We start from the raw sequence: 19,945 nt of genomic DNA, 5'->3' as shown, positions 1-19,945 counted from the left end.
TCCTGCACTGAATATGTGGATGCCACTCCCTTTTCAGAGGTTTAATCACTGCTCACTGTCAGCCCTCTCCTCATGACACAGATTCAGCCCAGCATCATAATCCCCGACACACAGGGAAACATGCTGATGTTGATTTATCCACTTTAATATTGCTTTTCAGGGAGTAGGTGCATTTGAGGAATCAAAAGCAATCGGTTCCTCTTTGTGTTTCCCCAGAAGAGGCACTAACTTTCCAGGAAACTCAATAAGCAAAATAAAGCAGCAGCCTCCTGAACAGAAAAGCATATTTGGAGAGGGGGGAGTAGGTTATTCATCTCAGCATGGCATACTCCTCGACTGAAAAACCACTCTGTGAAAATAAATACAGCCTGAAACAATATCCTCTGCTTACTCTGACAACTCCAGCTCCCTTCCTCACAAACACTCACTTGTATCAAGCTGTTTCTCAAAAAGGAAATAAATCAGCACCTTCGGAATTTTCTAATGCCTCCTAGTCAGGTTTCTTCACAATGCAGGAAAACCCCTCGACAGAGAAAGCTGGCAACAAAAACGTTCTTTTTGATCCCCTGCTGCAAAGTCCTACCAGGGGCTGAATGGGAACTGGAGCCCTGGATAACACGGGTCAGACTCAGTGCCTGGTTTGTGCCCTGTCACACTCCCTGCTCAAAGCCCAGCTGGCTGGGATGGTCCAGGCTGCCACCTGTGAATGTTGCCTGAATCAAAAGCATTGCACTTGACCTCCCAAAACTCCTTGAGCTCAGAGTTTTCAATTCATTTCCTTACCCCAGGATCATCTGGGGCTTGCTCAGAGCACTGGAGTGAGCCCCTAGTTAAGGGATCCATAAACCTGGCAGCGTCTGGGTACCTGAGCCTGAAATTAGCATTCAGCCTAGAGCCTTAAAATCATTTTAAAGACTTTTTTTTTCCCTTTCAACCCTGCAAGCAAATCCAGATGCCAAGCTTCTCTCTCTGACAACTGAAAAAAAAAAAAACAACAACAAATGCACACATGCACGAGTGGTACCAGAGGAAACAGGTGGAAAGAAGCAAGCAGGTCTCTAACTGGTTATTCATCCCCCCAGCCAGACCTGCCCCAAATCCACCCTCCTCAGGAACATTCCAGTGGAGCTGGTTTTCTCTCTTCTCAGCTAGACTGCTCAAAATATTTTGAACCAGTTCCCTGGGAGATCAAGAGAATAGTACAAGAAATATACACAAACGTTACATGTTTTATATAGATCAGCATTTCCCACTGGAATTCAGGAGACAAAGTCTGGACCAAGTTTACTTAAGAGCCTAGACCTGGATCAGATCTTTGTCACTCAAGCAGCTCTGTGCTCCAGCATTTTGCAGGCGTTCCATGATGCTTAGTTACTATTTTCCTATTATTTTCCAGGAACTTCTTCTCTTGTCCATTACCACAGCCTGCTCCCTGGGCTGAAAAGCACAGTTTTGGAAAAAAAAAAGCTCCAGTCTGATGTGCTTTGGTGCACAAAGAGGGAAAATAGTCACAAACCTGATCTATGCAATCAAACACCTCTGTCAATTAGTGGATTGACACTCTCTCACCCATGGACCCCCACCCCATTTTCAATAGTTTTCCATTTTCCAGGCTAATCTCACACCAGCTACAACAAAGCTTCGTTCCACCTCACCCCCACAGAAGGCAGGAACATCCTGGAGGCTCAGCATTATTTCAGCTGATCATGGCAAACCACAGGGGGCTTTGTGGTTAAAATGCTGCCTTGTTTAGCTGAAACCAAGACAGTCCTGTCCTACTAAGAGAAGGGCTGAAGAGATGTAGCTAAGGCAGGAATCCCAGCCAAGGACCAGCATCAGCTCTGCTCAAGAGCATACTTAGAGTAAAAGGAATCAGGAGGGGATAAAAAACAGCAACAGCCCTTCTGTGGGTAGTAAGGAGAGCTTTAATACTGTTATGTACTACTGGCCATAATCAGTGACCTGCAGGAGGGGATAGAGGGAACTCTCGGCTAAGTTTGCAGATGACAACAAATTGAGCAGGAGTGCTGATCTGCTTAAGGGTCAGGAGGCTCTGCAGAGGGATCTGGACAGGTTGGATCAATGGGCTGAGGTCAGTTGTATGAGGTTTAACAAGGCCAAGTGACAGGTTACTTGGGTCACAAGCCCAGGCAGTGCTCCAGGGCTTGGGAAGAGGGGCTGGAAAAGTGGCAGAAAAGGACCTAGGGCTGTTGGTCAAGAGATGGCTGAAGATAAGCCATCAGTGTGCCCAGGTGGCCGAAAAGGCCACCAGCATCCTGGCCTAGATTAAAAATTAGTGTGGCCAGCAGGTGTGGGGAAGTGATCATCCCCCTGGACTCAGCTTTGAGGAGGCCACAGCTTAAGGACTGAGCTCAGTTCTTGGCACCACAGTGTAAGAAAGACATTGAGGTGCTGAAGCAGGTCCAGAGAAGGGCAACGAAGCTGCTGAAGGGTCTGGGGAACGTGGCTTGTGAGGAGCCACTGAGAGAACGTGGAGGAAGCTCAGGGAAAACTTTCTTGGTCTCTACAGCTCCCTGACAGGAGGCTGGAGTGAGGTGGGGGTTGGTCTCCTCTCCCAAGTGACTAGCAATAGGACGAGATGAAATGGGCTGAAGTTGCACAAGGGGAGCTCTAGCTTGCCTATTAGGAAGAATTTCTTTCCTTAGAGAGTGGTGAGGCATTGGCCTAGGCTGGCCAGGGGGGGGGGGGGGGCACCAACCCCCGCGGGCCCAGGGAGGTGGTGGAGTCACCATCCCTGGAGAGCTTCAAAAAAACATGTGTAGATGTGGTACTTCAGGACATGGTTTACTGGTCATGATAGTGTTGGGTTGACAGTTGGACTTGCTGATCTTAGAGGTCTTTTCCGACCTTAATGATTCTATGACTTCCACAGGTTTTTGGAGAGCTTGCTGCTCTTCAAACACAACAAAGTCATAACAGGCAAAGATTTCCTCTCCCTGCCTCCTCCCTAACAAGCCTGCTATCCCCAAATTACACAGAGAAGACCTAACCAAGTTACACCTGTGCTGCCCTCATTTTCACCACTATCAAAACTATATTGGAAGGCTCCTAACAAACATCTCAGCCATTTCTACATCTCTGCAACAACATCAGTGCTAAACATCAAAATCCAGGCTGCTCTGTAGAAGTTTTAAGCTGGAAATGTTCTGTTCCTGCTCTGCTGACAGTCATGGGTCACTTGACAGAGACCCCCCAGCCCAGCTGCAGATCCAGGGGGTGGCAGACCAGCAGACAGCTCTTCCACCCAGCTGCTTACACACCAAGGAGCTCACTCTAGGTGCCCCTGGTTGCCAGGCTCAGCCCTGCTGCCAGCTCCAGTTCAGGGCCCACAGGTCTGGCTGCCTCCTGCCCCGCTGCGGAGGACGAGGTGCTGCTCAGGACACGCCTGGCCAGCAGCCATGCTCTGGAGGTGGCCACTCTCACCCTGCCTGGATATCAAAAATTGTACCTGCACTGTCAAACACCAAAAGCAAATAGATTGGGATTAGCTAAAAGGCCTCCCTGTCTGCCATTAAGGGTTCTGATGAATGCTTTCAGTGCTTCTGCGGGCAATAAAAGCAGCATTTCAAGGCTTGTGAAACACTAATAAAACTGCTGTGAAGTATAATTTAGAATCCTAAGGAAGCCATTAGTCTGCTCTAAGTCAGACATGCTGCTGGAGAGCTGGTTTGGAAGTGGGTTTATTCGCCTGCTGACACATGACTGAAGTTGGAGTGAATAGCAGAGAGATAAAGCAAGGAAGGCTGTGTTTAAGCTGCTGAATTTACTGGTATTTTCTCTTCACATTCTCCTCTTTGTGTTTATCTGCCCCTGAGGCACGTTTCAAAGATACTTGCTCTGAAGTACAAGGATGAAAACTGTGCTTTATTTAGTTTTATTTCCTACATGTAAACTCCAGAAATGCAACACAGCAGCAGTGTGCATTTCTGTGGCTACCTCCCACCTCAGAGGAATCCAGAAAGCTGTCAGCTTGGCTGCTCTGTGGGAAGGCAATCACGACCAGAAGAGAACTGGGGAGGGAAATCAAAGCAGGTCAGATGTGATGTCCCCCTTGAATACACCAACAGTCCAACTATGGCTGGCAAAGAACTTCTCTCTCAGCTGAAATCTCAAGGTACAAGGCATCAAAGCTCTTCAGCCTTTTAAAGCAAGATTTAGAGCTCTGGTCCTACAGGCAACCATAACTGTTTCAAATTTGGTCCAAGAGAAATTCTAATGGTTTGGCTAAAGGGTTGTAAAAATGAGAATATTTATTCATTCCCTTTTAAACATCAGCATAAAAATAACCCCCATGCTCTTCTACCACAAATGTTTCTTGACAAACATTTTTGAAAGAGATGGGGAAAGGGCACAAAGCTCAGAATCAGAGATTCTGATCCAGCTTCCACCTCTTGATTATCCAGTTCAACTCCTGACCTTCAAGATGTGACTACAGGAGACAGACTGACAATTAAGAAGGGGTTAGATTGGCCCATCCAGAGGAATGGTGGAAAAGCAGCAGTTCTGAAAGGGACAAAGAGTCTTCAACCAGAAATTAATCTCAGGTGATGGGAACAAACCACCTCTGTGGCAAGTCACTCAGCAGCTGCCCATTTCAATGGTTGTTCTCCAGCATCATCCAGGGGTTGTTGCCTCTTTCCAGGTCTGCAGTATTACTGACAAAGTACTGCAGAAAGCAGATGTTTAAAACTTACGGTGTAGCAATGGATATGTGCCCATTTTTTACTGGTTTCAGCCACAAAGCAAACAGGCAAGCGACTGAACCATCTCTCAGATACCAGTGGCACCAGCTTCACCCATGTCACCAACGGGCACATCACTACCCCTACAGCGGTTTCAGCCACAAAGCAAACAGGCAAGTGACTGAACCATCTCTCAGATACCAGTGACACCAGCTTCACCCATGTCACCAACGAGCACATCACTACCCCTACAGTAGTTCAGACCAACACCCAAGTGTTACAGCTCCACAAAGCCTTAAATTTGTCATTCGTCCATGCAGTCAGCTGCAAACTTTCTAAAGTTATTTACATGGAATCATTACAGCTGGGAAACACCTCTAAACATCAAGCCCAACCATCAACCCAACACCACCATGGCCACTAAACCATGTCCTGAAGTACCACGTCTACACTTTGACCCCCTCCAGGGATGGTGACTCCAGCACCTCCCTGGGCAGCCTGGGCCAATGTCTCATAACTCTTGCAAGAAAGAAACTCTTCCTAATATGCAATCTGAACATCCCCTGGTGCAACCCTGGCCCATTTCCTCTCATCCTATTGCTGGTCACTTGGGAGAAGAGACCAACCCCCACCTCACTCCAACCTCTTTTTCAGGGAGTTGTAGAGCAATGAACTGGATGAGCATGTGATAGTGCAAGTGAAGGAAGATATTCCTCATTCAGGATTTCACCCACCATTAATCCTGTTGTTCACACTGAAGTTAATTTAAAAAAAAAAAGAACCAAAAAAAACCACAAACTTCAACCAGCTTAAAATTTCTGTTATTGCTGCTTTGAGAAACAATACAACCAAACTGTACCCAGCTTCTGTCTAAGTCTTCTGCAAAGCTGCAATCCCATCATGCAACAAAGCACAGCAAATAACCAGGCAGAAGCCACGTATTATACAGAAGACTCTCTGGCACTGGCACTTGGGGACTTTTTTCCCCTGGAGCAAGTGTAAAGGTCCTCAGGGCTGGAAATGGAATTATGATGTTAATTCCCATGAGATGACAGGCATGGATGAAACCCCTGTAACCACTTCTGCACCAAGCTGCTGCTTTGTTCCCAGCAACCTTACAGTTTGGGTAAGCCACTTGTAGGAACTGCTCTGCCAGATCAAAGCCAGTTCAATATCCTGTCCCAGGTCTTCAAAAGGAGGTGTAAAACCCTGTAACGAGCAGTTACACAATTATCTGCCCAGAGGGAAGACTTCTGACTAAGCCTGGGCAGTTAACAGTTAGCTTATGCTTTAAACCAGGGGAGTTCATAATCCTTTTTTTAAATCCTATCTAATTTAACCTTCCCAACTATAGGTTGATTTGTTTAATCTCACGCAATGTTTGATCTCTGTATTATTGGCAGCAAGCTCCCCAGGTTAACTCCATGAAATTCAAAAGGACATTTCCTTTTACTGCAGTTAAAACCTGTTCCCTCAGCTTCCTTTGCTGCTCTCTGACCACAGCACCTTCATTTCACTCCTCCTGTGTGTAGACCTGGCAGGCCCAGTCCTATCAAAGAGTCTCTTCCCAGCAATGCCACATCTCCCATGCTCCTACCTGAACCTGTCTCCAGTTGAATCACTCCAGGAGCTAAAGAGGCAGAAGTTTCCACCAGCTGGGAAAGTGCAGTCTGAAATACCCCATTGCTTATATTCCTCTCTCTGCTGCTCAACCCTTCTCCTGAGTGCTAAGCTGACAACCTACATCATCTGCTACTCAAAGCATGGAGGAAAAAAATCCCATCTGAATGAAAGCAAGCCAAGTCAGTTTTCATTGTATGAAAACAAAGCAGAGGTGGCTGGACAGAGAGGAGATTTAAGGTCTTTTAGATCAAAAATTCATTAAAACAAGGAAACACTTATACAAGAAAAAAAGCTTGAGGCATGGTTATGTTGAGATGGATGTTCTACCACTGTGCTTCAAGGATCAGCAACAGCAGCAACACAACCAGCATCCCACAGAGGAAAGAAGAGGTAAGAGCAAAGCAGAGCAGTGTCCAGCTGTGAAATACAGCACACGAGCAGGGTGTTCCTAAACACACACCACACGCTGCAGGAGTTTAACTACTGTGGGTCACAAGACACATAAGAAGTGGATCTTCAAATCAAGAAGTCCAAGATCAATTTTAGACACCACTTAGTTGATCACCTCTCCTTACACTCCACTTGCAGTCACACTGGTGAGCAAGGATCATTGGAAGCTATGTTGTACTTCCAGCTGAACTCCACATGCAGTTTAGGGAAAATCTGGAAGCGTACAAAAAATGTACAGGGAAAAAGACAAATCAAGAACTGGAATGAATTCCTGATTAACACCATGTAGTTCAGTAGCTGGGCTAGAAAGGGCCACATCTCCACTCACTCCTGCCTTCACTCCTGTGTGTCTACATCCTTCAGGGTAATGACCACTTCTGCTGAAGAGCTGAATGCCCTCAGCTTGGTTTGCTCACGATGCAGCAGAATTGGTCCTTCCCACACTTCCATACCCTACAGCAGCAATAAATTCATCTGCTGCATTCACCTAGGACATCACACAGTGTTTGCCAAGAGTCCAGGTTATCCCTGGCCACCCACACAGCTCCAATATGCTGAGATACAAGGATCAGGATCAATACTTCCAACAAGCCAAGTGATACCACTTAATCACCCTGCTCATGGCATCTCCCTAAGCTAGGAGGTGGTCCCAGATCCCTTGGCCTCTGGGTACCTGCTGCTAGGGAAGCTTAAAGAAAGCTCAAGGCCACTCATCCATTGAGCTAGAGATTGACAGAGCCCCTTGCCATGCATTTCCTAACCCCCTCCAAACCTACCCCAGATCCCTTGGCCTCTGGGGACCTGCTGCTAGGGAAGCTTAAAGAAAGCTCAAGGCCACTCATTGAACTAGAGATTGACAGAGCCCCTTGGCATGCATTTCCTAACCCCCTACAAACCTACCTCCCTCTTCTCCATCAAAACAAAAAGAAGCATCAGCCACTTAGCTGCATGGACAGTGAAAGAGCTGTAGTCATCTTTATCAGCAGAACTGGTTACACTCTCCCAAGCATTAGGACACTCTTTTAGCCTCTTTGCCAGGGAGATTTGGGGAATAAACAAGCTTGCTTCAACAGAGAATTCTAAAGGTCCAAAGAACCATAAAAAAAAGGAAAGAATTTAAGCACAATTTCCCCTTTTCTACCCCCCTGCCTGCTGACTGGGCAGTCCTGCAACACCAGAATGTTGCCCTGACCCCACAGTACATCAAAGTACCGTGAGCTGACTACAGTGCTCAGTTACCTTCAGCACAACAGAAGGAGAATGGACCTCATAAAAGCCCAAGTTCATACTTCTAACCACACTGGGGAGAGGAGAAAGCAAAGAGGGGCATAACATACTCCAGCAAGAACTCATCATACTTCTCTTTGCACTTGCTTCTTAAAACCACTGTAATCTGCAAGGGGTCACATTTATCAGGGTAGATTTAAATTAGTCATTAGGAACAAGTACTTTACTGTGAAGGGGGTGAAACACTGGAACAGGTTGCCCAGAGACGTGGTGGAGTCCACATCCCTTACAGGCTGCCCAGAATGGTGGTGGAGTCCACATCCCTGAAGACATGCAAAGTCAGGCTTGATGGGGGTCTGAGCAACCTGATCTAGTTGTGGATGTCCCTGTTTACTGTCAAGGGGGTTGGACTAGATGACCTTTAGAGGTCCCTTCCAACCCAAAGCATTCTATGATTCTACAAGACTGAAAAAGCTTGGGAGTATTTCCTTTGGGGAAGAATCAAATATGGAGACAAGATAAAAAGCAAGGAGGGTAAGAGCAGAGCAGGGAGATGATGAACTTCCACCCTTTTGGCTCTAGCACTGGGAAATGAGATCCAGTAAACTGACAGATTCAGAACAAACCCCAGGAAAACACTTTTTCACCCAACACATCTACCTTGGCCACCACTACTCCAGGAAGCTGCTACAGCTCAGAACCACCCTCTTGCTCCCTCCACTGCTCTGTGATTTTAAGTTCAAGAAAATCTGCAGTTGCATACAAAAGCCTACAGAAGGGCCCACACTAGGTCTGGTCCCAAAAGTGGAAGCTCAGAAGAGCTGACAACAGCAACTCCTACCTGTAACAAGAAAAATCATTGTGAGGGACAGGTCAGCCAGAGATCTAAAATATGCAACTAGAAGTACTTATCTAAATTTACACACCAAGGCTCCACAGCACCTCTGTCTGAACCTAACCCTTTTAGCTGGAATTGGCAACTACTCAAAGACTAAGAATCTCAATTGCTACATCACGACAATACAGTCAGGAAAACAACTGAGGCAGAGTGGTATGGATGAGCCACATGAAAGACCTGAGAAGAGTACCAAGGGTTGGTGTACCAGGACAAACAAGGCCAGCTGTGAAAAGGGAAGAGATCTCCAACTCCTACACCAGCATGAGCCATAAGAGGATTTGAACACAAGTCATCTTAAGAGTCCTACACGCAACCCTTCTCTGGTGCACTGAACTGACAGTCTGTTTGGAGCCTTTCCTCCTTACAAAAGCAGATTTGCAGATACATATAAAGATAAAAATAGTGTTAGTCACTAGATTCAACCTGGAAGCATGGTTGAAGTGACCTGCTGAATATCACACAGATGTGGAGCTAGCCAGGACTCCTGAATTCTGTCTCTGTTCTACTTTCTAATTGCAATCACCAAGTTACCACAGCTGCCTGCCAGAAGCCATTTCCCATTGAGCCAACAGGCACATAGTGGAAGGAAATTACAGAGGTCTAGCTCCAAAGGACTAACTCCTGACCTGGAGTCAGAGTTAGTGGGGTTTCCACATGGCAGCCTGCAGCATGTCAGAGTGATCCCTTCACTGGCAGCACTGCCAGAACCAGATCAGGAACACAACCTAACACATTCAGTTTTACTCTTTAGAGGTGAAGGGGAAAAAGTGTAAAGAACCACAGGAGAGGAAAAGAAAGAAAAAACAGTCCCTTAAATTTTAAAGATTCTGGAAGCACATAAGTCTGGATTCCCCTTAAAGGGCAGAACTTTTGTGGGTACAGCTGAGCTTCATATTTGCACATCAACTCTATTCAAAACAAAGAGATTATACAAAGTGCTTAGTTCAAAATAAATAGTCTGAAGTTCTCCAACAGAGGCACTTTTTGACTTTCCGAGTACTGTGTCCCAGAGCCAGGACAACTTAACTGCTTCTAGGAAAACCAGACGAGTTCCCTCACCCTCACACCACCTCCAGAAAGGTTGCTTAAGGCACTCAGCAAACACAGGAGTTTAGGCCAAGTGAAATACAAGTCCCCAGACAATTCTGATTGCATACCAGGAGTTCATCCATGCTCGTCTGACACTTCTCAAGATTGATCCTTTTAATTGCCACCTTCTCCTTCTTTGGAATGCAGAAGGCTGCCTGCACCACCGCCGTCGCCCCGCTCCCTGTGGGGGCAAGAGGTAGAGGGTTAGCAACATCTTACAGGACTCCTGCAGGAAGGGAGGGAGGGAAGACAACGACACTGAGTGCTGGTTCAGAGGCAGGTGAAATCCCAGTGAGAGGAACCCCACAGGCACTTCCCACTCCAGGTCTCTGCAACTCAGTGGGTCGGCTCAGCAGCAACATCAAAGTGCTGGGCCAAGCAAATGAAAACAAATGGATCTTCATGGTCCCTCTGCAGAAAAAAACCCCACCCTTCAGACTCCAGCTTACTTATAACAGAGGAGAATCCTGTGTGCTTTGAAAGAAAAGGGCACTGAGGTCACACAGACTTTTAACCTGATGTGTTCACCCAGAGCCTTGAAACAAGCCACGTCCTTTGCTACCAACACTAATAAGATTTTTCAAATATTTTTATGTCCTAATTGCTGTTCTCATTGCTCCTCATTTTATGCAGAGACACGAGGTAGGCTTTGCTCAAGCCTGCTCAGCTCCAGTTCTCACATAGCAGCACACTGCCTCGGTGTCTGGGTTGAAAACCACGGCCAGAGAGCGTTTAAATTCCAACAGGGGAAAAAATACCACTTTTTAAATGCAGAGTTGTTCAAACTGCTGGGAGCAGCAATAAGAGTTCCAGATTTAAACTGCCCAGCAATATCACCTCCTTTATATCAAAAGGAGTTTGCAACAATGAGACTTAAAATGTAGTTGATGTTAAGCCCATACTTGTGGCCTCCAGAAATAGTTGCACCATTGATATCTCATCAACAAGACACCTTGTTGCTTTACTTTTTACCTTCACCTTGCTTCCCCATATCTACATGCTTCACTGGAAAGGAATACACTCAAAGCAATAAAAAAGGGGGTGGGATAGGTGGAAAATAGCTCAAAAGCTTCCTATTCCCAATACCTATAAAAATGTAACTGAAAATAACCCACAGCTATTTTGTTCCTTATCCCAGACATAACTCTTGGTCCCACTCGGGCTGATGAGGGACATGAGAACAGTTATTCTACATTTTGGAGTACCACACCTGTTTTACTGGATTCTCCTGTTCTTAATGTTAGCAAAATTATTTCCAGATTCTGCAGTACAGGTCAAGCACATTTTTTTTTTTTTACAACTTTTTTTGTCCTAGTACGTTCAGATAAACTGAGGGCAAAAAGTTTTAATCTCATCTTCACCCAAAGGTTATTGAAGCTCCCTACAACCACCACCAACAATCTTCTCACATCAAGTTACAGTCAAACTCAAAGTGCCAGGCAGGGGGAAGAGTTTGAAATCCAGCCCTGAAAGACACAGGGAAAAGTGCTCCACCCAAAGTCACTCAAAGCCCTGAACTGTGGGACTCTGGCCCCTCTGATCTTCACCCAGTACCTGCTACAGTGGAGCTTAGAGGAGGTTTACTTCACTTTATATGGCACTGGAAGTGTGTCCTGGGCAGCAGTACCAGGCTGGCAGCAGATTCCTGCCCTTCAGAGGTTACATTTTAACGGCAGAAGGCAGCGATGTGCAGAACACAAAAGGGCAAGGCTGCTAAAGCTGAGCTACTTCATGAGGCAAATGGGTTTTTAAGAAGTTCAAGACTGAGGCCAGTTATTAATCACATGCATAATATTTTTCAGAGAGTATTCATAGCGCAGGGCAACACGAAGCTACCAGGAGAAGCTTAGATGGAAGAAAACAGCAATAGGGGCAAGAATATTTACAAGGGAATTAGAGAGTTAAGTTTCAGTGCTATAAGCAGGGTCTTGAGCAAAGGATGGAGATGATGGAAGAGTCTAGGTAAACATTTAATAAAAAGCACTCATAAAAAGCAAGGGGAGGTTTTGATGGCCGAGTTTGGCTAGACAGCCAGGAGCAGGGCTGAAACACATTAGCATGGGACAAACATCCCAAAACCAAAGCTCAACATATGCTCCCTGTGGTCGCCTTGCCCAGCAGGCAGCAGGCACAGGGCTCCCACACGGAAGCAGCAGCACCAGCACAACCTATTCCCACTCCCTGGGACACCAGGGTTGCACTGACCTGCTCCTCTCCACCCACCACCTGCTGCTCAAGAGTTTTTCTGCTGCTTCTTTTGCAGGAGGGGGGGCACTGAAAAGGCAAGTGACTCAAGATAAAGAGAGCAGAGAAGTGGTGATGAAGAGAGTTTGCATTTCCTAGCACTGCTGGTCTCCCTACAGCAACAGCCTTTTGGAGGTCAGGACAACCAAACACTTGTGCCTGTATCATTCCTTTGGAAAAAGTTCAGTCCCAGAAGCAATGCTGCTGCCCACACATTCAAAACACCAGTACTATCATTTCTTTTTTGGGGTGTCTTGGTGCATAGTACTAGATGGATGCAGAAACCTGTCCCCCCACAAGGTGACATACTGGGACTCCTGTGCAGTTAAACCCACTTGGTGTAAGTGTGACTGGCAGAGATGCTTCCTACAACCCACATGTAATACCACTACTGCAAACCAAACCCCTGACAACACAACAGGGAAGTCCAGGGCTTTATACACGTGACTGCACAAAGAATGGCTTTGTGGTTTATTTTTGTAAGATGTTACTACCAGAAACAATAGACGCAGACTAATGAGAAGCAGGCCCATGCCTGCTATGGCTCCTTCCCACTCCTCCAGCCTGCCTGATCGATGCTCATGAGGACTTCAGGGCAAAAGCTGCTTCTCACTTGGTGTTTGGACGATGCCCCAGCCTACAGAGACCCAATCTGTTAGGAGCATATAGCATTATCTGAACAGTAATGAACCCCCAAACGAAATCCTTCTGGGCACATGGCAGGGAATCATCCCAACTGCAGACTCCTCCCATTTAATTCCCTGCTGCTCCTACTTTTCAGGCAGCTCTCTTCGGTTCGATCGCCACCTGCTCTCCCCACTCCCCCTTCTCCCACTAATTCATCATTTCTTTCAGCTCCTCTGTAGCACTTAATTACAGAGAAACAATGACACCTCCAAAGCATATCAAGCAGGGATTAAGCCAAGCTGCAGCACGATGTGCCACAAGCAAGCCACTCGTTGGCAGCAGCGGCGGCAGCGGGTGGTGCTGCTGGGACCAAACAAAGGCAGGTTTCCACACTCCTCAGAGTGCAGCACACGGCAACCCGGCCACCACGGCCCTGGGAGCCCTACAGCTAGTGTGGGAAACTCCCCAGTGGCCAGAGGAGGAAAGGAGAGAAGCTGCAGCAAGGATGCCAAGCACATTGCTAAGTGAAAGCAAAGAAAAAGCCTGGTGAGGAAGTATTTTCAAAGTTTAGGAGCAGGTAACAAAGACATGGAGAAAGGTGAGGAGAGATTTCTCTGGCTTCAGTGAGAAAATTTCCTCTTCTTTCAACGAGAGAAAGCCACAGGGGCAGCGTGGGCTGGGGCAGCACACCTTACACAAGCCAAGCATCCAGCAGATCTGCTGCTCCTGCTGCTCCCCACCTCCAGGCTCCGACCGAGGTCAGCGCCGAGGCTCTTCCCCCCCGCCGGCCTCCCTCAAGATCAGCTTTCGGAGAAAATTCACTTCCCAGTTAATCTCTTCCAGCGTAACAGCTTAGCAAAACAATGAAAACTGGGCACGGCCAAATGCTGGCTGCTTTATTCCTGAAAAGCAGATCATTTGGTCGAGGGCTGGGGGGAGGAAAGAGACCCCCAAGTGGGTATTAGGGTCTGTTTAATACCCCCTGCTCTCCTCTCTGGAGGCTCTCAGATGCAGTTCAAACCCTTAGGACAGCTGCTGCAAAATTCCTGCATAAGAGGGTCACGACCTACTTTAGGAAACACTGCCTAAGGAGGACAACATACCCTTCCTAACCCTTGCTGCTTTCATGTTTCTAAATAGTTCTTGCTGAAATAAAAACCAGCCTCTGGAAGGGTGAAAACAACCCAGACTAAAACTCCCTGAACACTGAGTTAACTGAAGCCTGATTTTCCAGGTTTTTCTCTGGTGCCCTGGATCCACACTCCTGTAACTTCAGCATCCAGAGCTCCAGCCTGAACTTAACGCCCCACAGAAGCCCACTGCCAACCTCCAAGGGAGGATGGACACCATCTCTTCTGCAGTCCCTTGCTGTCACATAAGTTTGCTTTTTTGGAAAAAAAAAAGAAAAACAAACCCTCCGAGATCTCTGTTAATGGAAACCAACGACTTCAAGGCTATTTGGAGGAGTGGAAAGACAGGGGATTGACCCGAGGACATGCTCATACACTGTGGTTCCAAAGATAACCTCATCTCTGCAGCCACATAAGGGCATTGCAGCTCTCCCAGCAAGACTGGGATGAATTGCCCCCATGCCTCCTCCCAGGCGGATGCATCTGAAGCCAGAGGTCCTTTTGGCAGAGATATCTGCTTAAGCAACGGGAACAGTTGTGCCAAACGGTCACAAGACAAACATCAAGCCCTGGCTCTAGAGCAGTATTCTCCCACCATGTGCAACGGGGATTAAAGGAGCTACATAGAAATAGTGCTCAGAAAACAGCCTTGCCCAAGCTTCAGATCCAGTCCGCTGCTGCAAACTAAGTGTCAGTGAGAGATGTGAAAGCTTCCCTTAGTGGTAACTCAGTTGCTCCCAAAGCCGTTTCAATCAACAGTAGACATCTTCTGTAACAGCCCTGGAGCATCAGTCTTTATCTTAAGGCAGCATCAGCTCCCCTCCATGGAGGGAATATGCTCTTCCAGAGTCAAATCTAGGTTACCAGCAGTTTTGGCTGGAAGGAACCTCTGAAGGCCCCGAGCCCACCCTCCTGCTGAGAGCAGGGCCAAATTCCAGAGCAGATCAGGTTCCTCAGCATCAGACTAATTTTGACTATCTTTAAGGATAAATATTTCTACAGCCTTTTTGTTTGTTCTGTGTTTGACCACCCACATGGCAAAGGGCTTTTTTTTTTCCACCTCACTATCTAAGTAGGTTTCCCACCATTGCTCATACTATAGCCTTTCACCATCCACCTCTGTAGGGTCCAGCTTCATCTCTACTAAATCCCTGCTAGAGAGCCAAGGACAGCAACACCCCCTCCTCTTAGCTCACTCTAAGGCTGGAGAAACCCATCTCTCCCAGCCTGCCCCACAAGCCCTGTGCCCAAGTCTCCACCAGCACCGGGCCACCCTCAGCTCCACGCCCTCTCCTCTCACCATTCCCCAGCACACACCAGCTCTCTATTTTAAGCTGGATCTGGAAGCCATCCTCCACTCTCTGGAGTGCAGTGCCAGACAGCCGCTCGTGACGCAGGCTCTGTTTATAATCGTGCCCCCGGGTTTTCCTCTTATGAACAATGCACACAAAACGCTTCCCTGCAAGGCAGCTCTGGACCAAGCCATGGCTTTCAGGCTCCAGGTATCTGATTTCAGGTAGGGAAAAAAAAAGATTAAAATTCAGAACTCTGGGCTCTGGCGTGATCTCTCAAAGGCTTTTTCTTACACCCTGCTGGTTACACCAACCAAAGAAATCACTCTGTTGTGACCAGCTGCAGAAGCAGGGAGAGAGGCAGACAGTTTCCTTCACCCCACATCTCTTTATGGGATTCCACATCTCTAACGATGAGCACAAGAACAGCCCCAGAATCACACACAGGCTCTCCAAGGTCTCTTGCTCGGGGCTGTGACATTACAGGTCCTCACTCTGGATCACACAGGCAGGACCCCCAAAGCCAGGAGAGGTTGAACGCTGTGTAACAGACTCAGCACTCACGCCTGCCACTGCAGGCACACGACCAGCAACCCCCATCTCCAGATCCCTCGACTCTTCAGCAGCCTCGTGCCAAAGAGCTGTGGGAGCCCTGCTCTGCACTTACTCCTTCCAAGGACAATACAGTAATAAAACAAGAAGCCACAAGACCAGGAATAGAATTTCCTAAACGTTCCTCCAGAGCACAGGACAGATAGAGACCTAATTAACCAGACATTAAATACCAGATTGCAAACTTGGACTGCTCTTGCATTGTTTGGTCTGCTTGCCATGAAGAAAGTTTTGCTCTTCCACCTTATTTGAGGCTTCTGGTAAGAAGAGTCCTCTCACACAAAAAAAAAAAAAAAAAAAAAAAAAACTCTTCTGAAAACAAGCTAGCAAAAAAGCCTACTCTCAAATTTGTGGCCAGCTCAGTACGGGGTGGGAATACTCCTTTCCCCAAGCAGGGCTTGGTAAGAAGAGCCCACTGGTCTTCCTGGCACAAGCCCCACGGTTCAGGAAGAGTGAAGTAATGCCATGTTAATGATCCTCAACTACAGCCCTAGTTCTTCAAGCCATCTCCCCACAGTGTGTCAAATTCCTGCTACAAAATGGAAGATGCAATCCACCCCAATAGTTACAAACAGCACTAATAAAGCCAAAAGCAATTCCCAATGGACTCAGACATATTCCCAGTGCTGCCACAGAGGGGACGAAAAAAATCTGCTTGCTCACGGTGAGGAGAAAGCTTTAACAGGGAAGGGTCATTTCCTCAGCCCAGTAATGCAGGAGGGTTATAAACGTTAATGATGCTAGAAGTGAGGGTACAGTCACTGGGGTGATTCAAGCACTGCTCAGAGCAAACCCAAAAGATGAGCGGGCTCAGAAGGCTGCGGTGAGAAGCCCTGCGAGCAACGCCAAAACCAGTGAGGGAGAACTCAGCTGGGTTTGCTCTGTGCCTGGGTGGAAAACCCCTGGGAAATTAAAGCAGCAGCAGCAGAGCAATCCATAGCCAAGATGACAAAAAAAAGCTACAAAACCAAGAGTGAGGAGAGCTCCCATCACACGGGGGTATGGGCAGCGCAGGCACTCGCCTACCCCAGGAAGCTCCAGAGCTGCCCCAGCGCAGCCACGCTCCCTCCCAGACACCCTTCCAGCTGTCCCTGCTGCAGATTTACCATGAATAGTATTCCCCATGAGAGAAGAACGGGCTATACGTGTACTTCTCCACAGCACGAGAGAGCAACACCCAATTTAAAACCCTGGTAGAGGCAGGAAAAGGCCAGGTTTAAACTGGCGCACCCTCTCTCAGCTCCAGTCGTGCAGCGTTTGATCTACAAAGGAGGCAGAAAGATACTGAGCAGAGAAGTGGGAAAGAAATGCTTGCTAACACAGTGCAGGGAAAATAAAACATCTATTATAACAAAGAAGCATAAGCAATCCTGGAAGTAACAGTAGACATAAGCCAATAGTTGTGTAAGGCCATTTTAAAGCCTATATAGGGGGGTGGAGGAAAACCACCAATCCCCACTGGCTAGACATCACAGCATAAGTACATGCTACCCATGAAGACACCTGCACTATGTGTGTGAGCAGTCCTACAGTCAGTTGTACAGTCCCAGCAACACGTGAATGCTCACCTTTAAAAGAGAGGACCTACCCTCACATTTCTGAGGAAAAAGTCATTCTAAAACCTTGCATTTCCACGTGGTCAATGTCAAAATGTCACTGTGCCCTTTAACACGGCGCAGCTCACAGCGCTGAATGCGGCACGTTCATTCCTCCTCGGGGCTCACCTTGAGCACAGACGAGTGCTGCCAACATTCAGCTGGGTTCAAGCCAAAGGTGACCACACGTACATTGAGACATGGGCCATGTGCTGGGCCAGGCACTGAGAAAGGGCGATAATTGGGAGGCAATATGTCCAGGCACATAATTAAGACTTAAATACAAATGGCTCTTCTATTTCACACTGGCACGTCTGATGACCACAGTCTAGCCCTTTAAATGAAAGAATTGGAAGGGGGAACGGGGCAAAGCACAGTTATTGCCTGTGAAGTCCTGTATATTTGTTCCATTGAAACAAACAGATCTCTTTGTAATGACCTCTGACTATCTATTGCAGTATAGCCAGAGCTCAAGTAGTTTGCAATTCCGTGTGAGTCGCAAGGCCATTGATTTCAAACACTACTCACACAGGAGGGATTTGTGTTGCTAAGACTCAATTACGTGTCTTGCCCAGAGCCTAAGAATCTTTGCCCAATCATTCTGTGTGAGTACCTGCAGCATCCAAGTACTAACAGTCCAGTATCAATCCAGCAAAGAATTTCAGAAAATGAGAAGCAGATTTCTGAAACTCAGCTATCAAATTAGAAATACGGCCAGAAAGTTTGAACTGCACGTGATCTTGCTGACAGGGAATTACTCACCATCTTGGTGAGAGCTCTTGCTGTTGACAACACCCTGAAAACCACACACATTGTGTTCAGAGCTCAGAGGCTTCTGCCCACATAAGACAACGTCTCTCTCAGGCCTCCTAACGCGCCAAGTACAGTGGAGCGTGGTGTCAAGCCAGTGAAGATCAGACAGTGCTGCCAGCACTTGGTTTAAATGGGCTTCCCCCCAGTGCTCCATCAATACCTGAACGCCCAATGCTGCAGACTTACTGCCCAGGTCTTTAATTCAGTTCTCAGAAGGAACACAAACCCATATTCAGTCACTTGTAAGAGGTCCACCCTCCTGAGAAGGCCACCAGGAACTGAAGGGCAATAGCTGCAGCTGGGTACATCTCCCCATCGTCCCACCAAAGCCTTTGTTGTAAATAAGAGACACTGATTCTATGCTCTAGAGCGCTCTAGCTACTGTGAGCTGCACGACTCAATGCCAAGGTCTCTGCAGAAAAGAGGGGGAGCCTACTGGAAACTTTCACCCCACCCCACACTGCATTGTTCTCTCAAAACTCTTTCGATATCTCCTAGGCATCAAACACAGAAGAACATCATCTGTTTCCCCACATTCCGGTTGGGAATCCTTGGAGACTACGTGCAGAAGTGACAGCTCTGGAGGGAGAACGCTCAGCCTGTCAGTGACACAGGCCAGGACTGGAACAGAGGGTGAGGAACAGGGCTGGCCAGGCAAAGTGTGTCAGCAAGACATCTGACAAACTGTCACCAGGTCACTTTGCTGTTTGACTTCACCCAGGAGCCTCTTCACCCCCGGCCAGAGGGTGACGGTGCCCACAGCCAAGGGGCTCTCAGCTTTTGCGGCCGCCCGGCCCAGCCTCGCCACTGCAGGCACCACAGCACGGAGGAGGGGCTGACACAGGGTGCTGCCGTGTGCCTAACCCCAGCACGCCCTAACCTAGGACATCCCAGACTAGTTCAGACTGGCAGACACCCCCAGCAGAGCTTTAAGCAGGTATGACTTCACCTGAAGCCTACCTCAAGAAAAGGACAGAAACACTCCTGACACAGGGACAGCGTGCAGAGACCAGAACCTCACCAGAAAACACAAACACCCTCGGGCTGCACAAGGGGCCTGGGTGATTTGGGGAACACCTCCGAGACCATATTCCCCACGGCAGGAACCACAGTAAGCTCTGAGGGCCAGTTACACAAGTCCTGCGTGACCTGCCACGTTTACTTAAGATGCTATTAACATGCCTAAATTAGATTTTCAGTTTGAAACCAATTATATTTATTTGATTCTGTGCCAACATCTCTGGTTAATTTAAAGGGCACTGCAGCTATGCTGTGTCAATTCTACGCTACAGAAGGCAGGCTCAGACATCCCATTTCCAAACACAGCAATATTACTGGAGGTGGTTTATCCTTCCTTTTTAATCACTGGCAGTTGTCTTTATGGTATATGTGGCAATGCAATATCATGCTGGCTGTCATCAGGTATTATCAAGGCTTAAAACACAGCCCTGGTAGAGTAGCCAAGCCAGCATCTTCCTTTCTTCCCTCCCAGCCTTTATCTCTGAACTCTGTTTCAAATGTAATTGTCAACTGTAGAGGATATTTTATTTGGCTGGGATTCCACTAAACAGAACAATCTGGCTGCATACAGTGCAGATGTTTGATAGCCCAGTGGTTATTTTAGGTAAATAAGCTTTTAAGT

At 47.4% G+C, this 19,945-nt stretch overlaps 1 protein-coding gene across 1 annotated transcript in view; it reads right to left on the bottom strand.

Annotated features, from left to right (window-relative positions):
* The window catches only part of OXSR1 (oxidative stress responsive 1), a gene marked incomplete at its 5' end in the record, with an annotated part of 77,009 nt that extends 61,512 nt beyond the window's left edge, over positions 1-15,497 (bottom strand). Inside the window, 2 exons of the mRNA XM_008937318.1 lie at positions 10,059-10,171; positions 15,292-15,497. Coding sequence (XP_008935566.1) covers positions 10,059-10,171; positions 15,292-15,497 — 319 coding nt within the window. The remainder of the gene's footprint in view (positions 1-10,058; positions 10,172-15,291) is intronic.
* Between the last annotated feature and the right edge of the window lie 4,448 nt (positions 15,498-19,945).

Source organism: Merops nubicus, unplaced genomic scaffold, assembly GCF_000691845.1.
Source record: "Merops nubicus isolate BGI_N331 unplaced genomic scaffold, ASM69184v1 scaffold783, whole genome shotgun sequence".
In the NCBI taxonomy this organism is placed as follows: Eukaryota; Metazoa; Chordata; class Aves; order Coraciiformes; family Meropidae; genus Merops; species Merops nubicus.
The sequence above is the reverse complement of the archived record's forward strand: the minus strand, read 5'-3'. Positions and strand labels throughout refer to the sequence as shown.